At 38.8% G+C, this 3,230-nt stretch overlaps 1 protein-coding gene across 1 annotated transcript; it reads left to right on the forward strand.

Annotated features, from left to right (window-relative positions):
- The first annotated feature begins 1,903 nt into the window (after positions 1–1,903).
- LOC131683066 (uncharacterized) lies at positions 1,904–2,975 on the forward strand. Its single transcript, XM_058964888.1, has 3 exons — positions 1,904–2,041; positions 2,108–2,435; positions 2,492–2,975. The coding sequence occupies exons 1-3, from the start codon at positions 2,004–2,006 to the stop codon at positions 2,915–2,917; spliced, it is 792 nt and encodes a 263-aa protein (XP_058820871.1). The 5' UTR covers positions 1,904–2,003; the 3' UTR covers positions 2,918–2,975.
- Positions 2,976–3,230: the final 255 nt, after the last annotated feature.

A 3,230-nucleotide genomic window follows, 5' to 3' on the forward strand; every position in this document is an offset into this window, starting at 1 on the left:
GTGTCAGCGTCGACATGGTGCTCATCAGGTTCGTGGCAGTCTAGCACGTGTAATAAGAATGTAATAGATATTTCCACAATTTTATATTGGATGTAACCAGCTATTAAATCATTACTTTGATAAATGAGAAAGGCACAATTGCACCACTAGGTAGATTAAAAGAGGTTTTTGTAGTGTGTACCATAAACACCGAACCACTCATTTAACGCCGTTGGCGTGTATTGGACGATTTGAGGGTACGATATAAATAAAACAAATGCATTATTGTTGAATCCCTAATGGTAATGTTTCGCTAGTAAAGGGCACTGTTTCAACTCTCCTCGGTTTCCCCTACAGCAGAATAAAATGTTGATCTAGCTTGATCAGCTTCCAAAGTAATTCTACAACATCAAAAAAGTTCAAGCATTCACCTTCTTACCACCGAAGCCATCACCGCTAAAAAATGAGTTCCTTGCAACTGATACTTTAACATGATGATTTATGCCTAAACGTCCTCTATGCCGAAACGTATATAATGCCTAATGTCCATTATGCCGAACGTGTATTATGCCTAACGTCCGTATTCATAAGCACAATAAACGTAGGGGAACCAGGGGCTGTTCGGACCTACCTAAGCAAAACGCCCTTTTAGATGGATAGACGTGAAATAATTTATCGGTCCAAGGACCTAATTGTTAGTTTTAACCCTCAGCTACAGGCGACGATTTGCGAACCTCTACGTTTTTTCGTCCTTTTATAATGTAGGGGTAATTTGGACCTCCCTACGGAGCAATTCAGACCGTCAATTTTTTTTTGCGATGGTATTATGTTTACCTATGAAATTTTTATTAGAGAACCTCTTTAAGAATCAAAAAAAAATAAATTGCGGTACAAAAATTTAATCAAGTTAATTACAGCTGTCAATTGGCACATCATGTATTTTCTTTGCTGTGGTTTGCAAAATCGTGTGTGCAGCCGCAAGCCGCTGAACTGTGGTTGATGGAATAGCGAGTCCGAAAAACCCCGTACGTTCATTTCGCACAAAAGTGGTGAACGTCTTGAAAATATCTGTGTGTTCACCCAAACAAAAATTATTCCATAAAATAGGTACGTCAAGATTTCCAAACCACTTACCTGTTAATTTTTTCACTTTTATTTATTGCTTTAATCACGGTTTTACCATTATAATGATTTTTGTTTTGGGGATGGCAAAAAAATTAAACACATTGTATCTCCTTTCTAAAAAACAAAGAATAAGATTCATCTGTCAAAATTAATGTTTTATAATAGCGGTTCCACGAATATGCACGACAGTCAGAAAGTCTTACGATTTTCTGAGAAATCGAAGGGTTCCGAATTGCCCCCACGGTCTTAATAGCCCCGGGTTCCCCTATACAAGCTACAAACAACAATAACCAATGTGTTGATAAAATAGAAATGATACGAATCATGCCTTGATTAATGATTAATATATGAGTGGAGTAACGCCTTAAAACTTACGAATTTGAAAAAGTTGTTTTACGAAACAGTTACAAAAAGTAGTGAAATTCTGATAAATCTTCATATTTATATTCATATTAAGGCTTTATCATTCCGAGCACTGCACAATTCTCATGGATTTTGAACTAAATGAAAAATATATCTGAAGAAGAACCGGAGTGCTGAAAGACATTTTCTATAATTATTACTTTACTAAGCATCATTAAAGATCAAAATCATTTTAAACTTAACGATCATGTCAAACGGGTGTATGTCGGTAAAAGTGGCGCAACACACCACAAATGGCGGACTCAAATCGTGAAGATTAACAAACCGAACGATTGATGTTGTAACAAGCTCACACGTCTGAAACGCTCAAAAAGTTTTGCGTATGGATGTATAAATAGAATACTGAACGAGAACAAACTAATCCAAGTCCGCTCCGAGAGCAGCTATAGTTTAAGCAGCTACGACGAATGCTTACGACGAAACTGCAGTATACAAACCAATTCGTAAGAGGGTGACTCGAATGAACGACTGATAAAATGTCCACAGAAGAAGATTTTGAGCAATATCTTGGCAGGTAAATAGACTTCAATTCAGAAAACTCTTAGAAATTCCCAGTAGTCAAATTATTTTTCCTCTAAAGCTACATAGGCGAGGATCAATACATTGCGCTACTACTGGACTACGACGGAACGCTTGCCGAGATACCAGACCGCCCGGAGCTAAGCGTCATTCCGCCGGAAACGAAAAAAGTTCTATACAATCTTGTCAACAGTGGGAAAGTGTTCGTAGCAATAATATCCGGCCGTAGTTTGGAAGACTTGCGTGGAAAGGTTGGAATCGACAACGTAATCTATTCCGGAAATCTCGGTCTTGAAATTCTGCTTCCAGATGGAACCAGACATAATCAAACAATTTCGGAGGAAACTGCCAACAATTTCGAAAAAATGATCGATCACCTGACCAAAGAGGTAAGAGAGTTCAAATGCTTACTGCAACCCTAGTGTAGCACCACACGCTTTCACAGGTCGCGCACAATGGAGCATGGATTCAGAACAAGCAGATAGCCATCACGCTACATTACCGTGAGATGAACCCGGAGTTGGTACCCGAGCTGTTAGTGAAAGCAAATCAAATCATTAAAGGTTATGGCTACCAAACTCACGCGGCTCATAACGCGCTGGAAGTTAATCCACCGATCGAATGGAACAAAGGATTAGCCGCAGAACTCATACTGAGGACAAGTTTTGATGAAAACTGGAAAAGAAGAAAGGTCATCTTCGCTGGGGACGATACTCCTGATGAGGACGTGATGAAAGTCATCAAAGGCTTCGGGAAATCGTTCAGAATCACTAGGGGAGTGGATGTGGTGACTAATGCCGATTTTAAAATCTTATCTGTCCAATCAGTGTTCTTGATGCTTAAATGGATTGAGAAGAAAATGTGCAAATAGGTGATAAAGAGAGGAAATTTTCACCTCAATTATATAGCCTCGTGAATCAAAACAATAAACGCTGGTTCAAATAAAAAAATACTTGAAACACTCCAGATAAAATAAAAAGTTTATTGCAATCAGCCGTAAAGGCTACAGAGATGCAAAACAAATAAATTAGATCCTAGAACTGGGCCAGCATATACGAGAGAGAACCTTAAAAAAACGCCACAATATTCTGATACCCATTTTATAGTTTCTTCGGCTGTGGTGGCCACGCCGCTCCGGGTGCAACTGGGCCGTCATGTAAAACCATATTTGTTATTCCAATTTT

The sequence above is a fragment of the Topomyia yanbarensis genome, chromosome 2, assembly GCF_030247195.1.
Source record: "Topomyia yanbarensis strain Yona2022 chromosome 2, ASM3024719v1, whole genome shotgun sequence".
Lineage (NCBI taxonomy): Eukaryota > Metazoa > Arthropoda > Insecta > Diptera > Culicidae > Topomyia > Topomyia yanbarensis.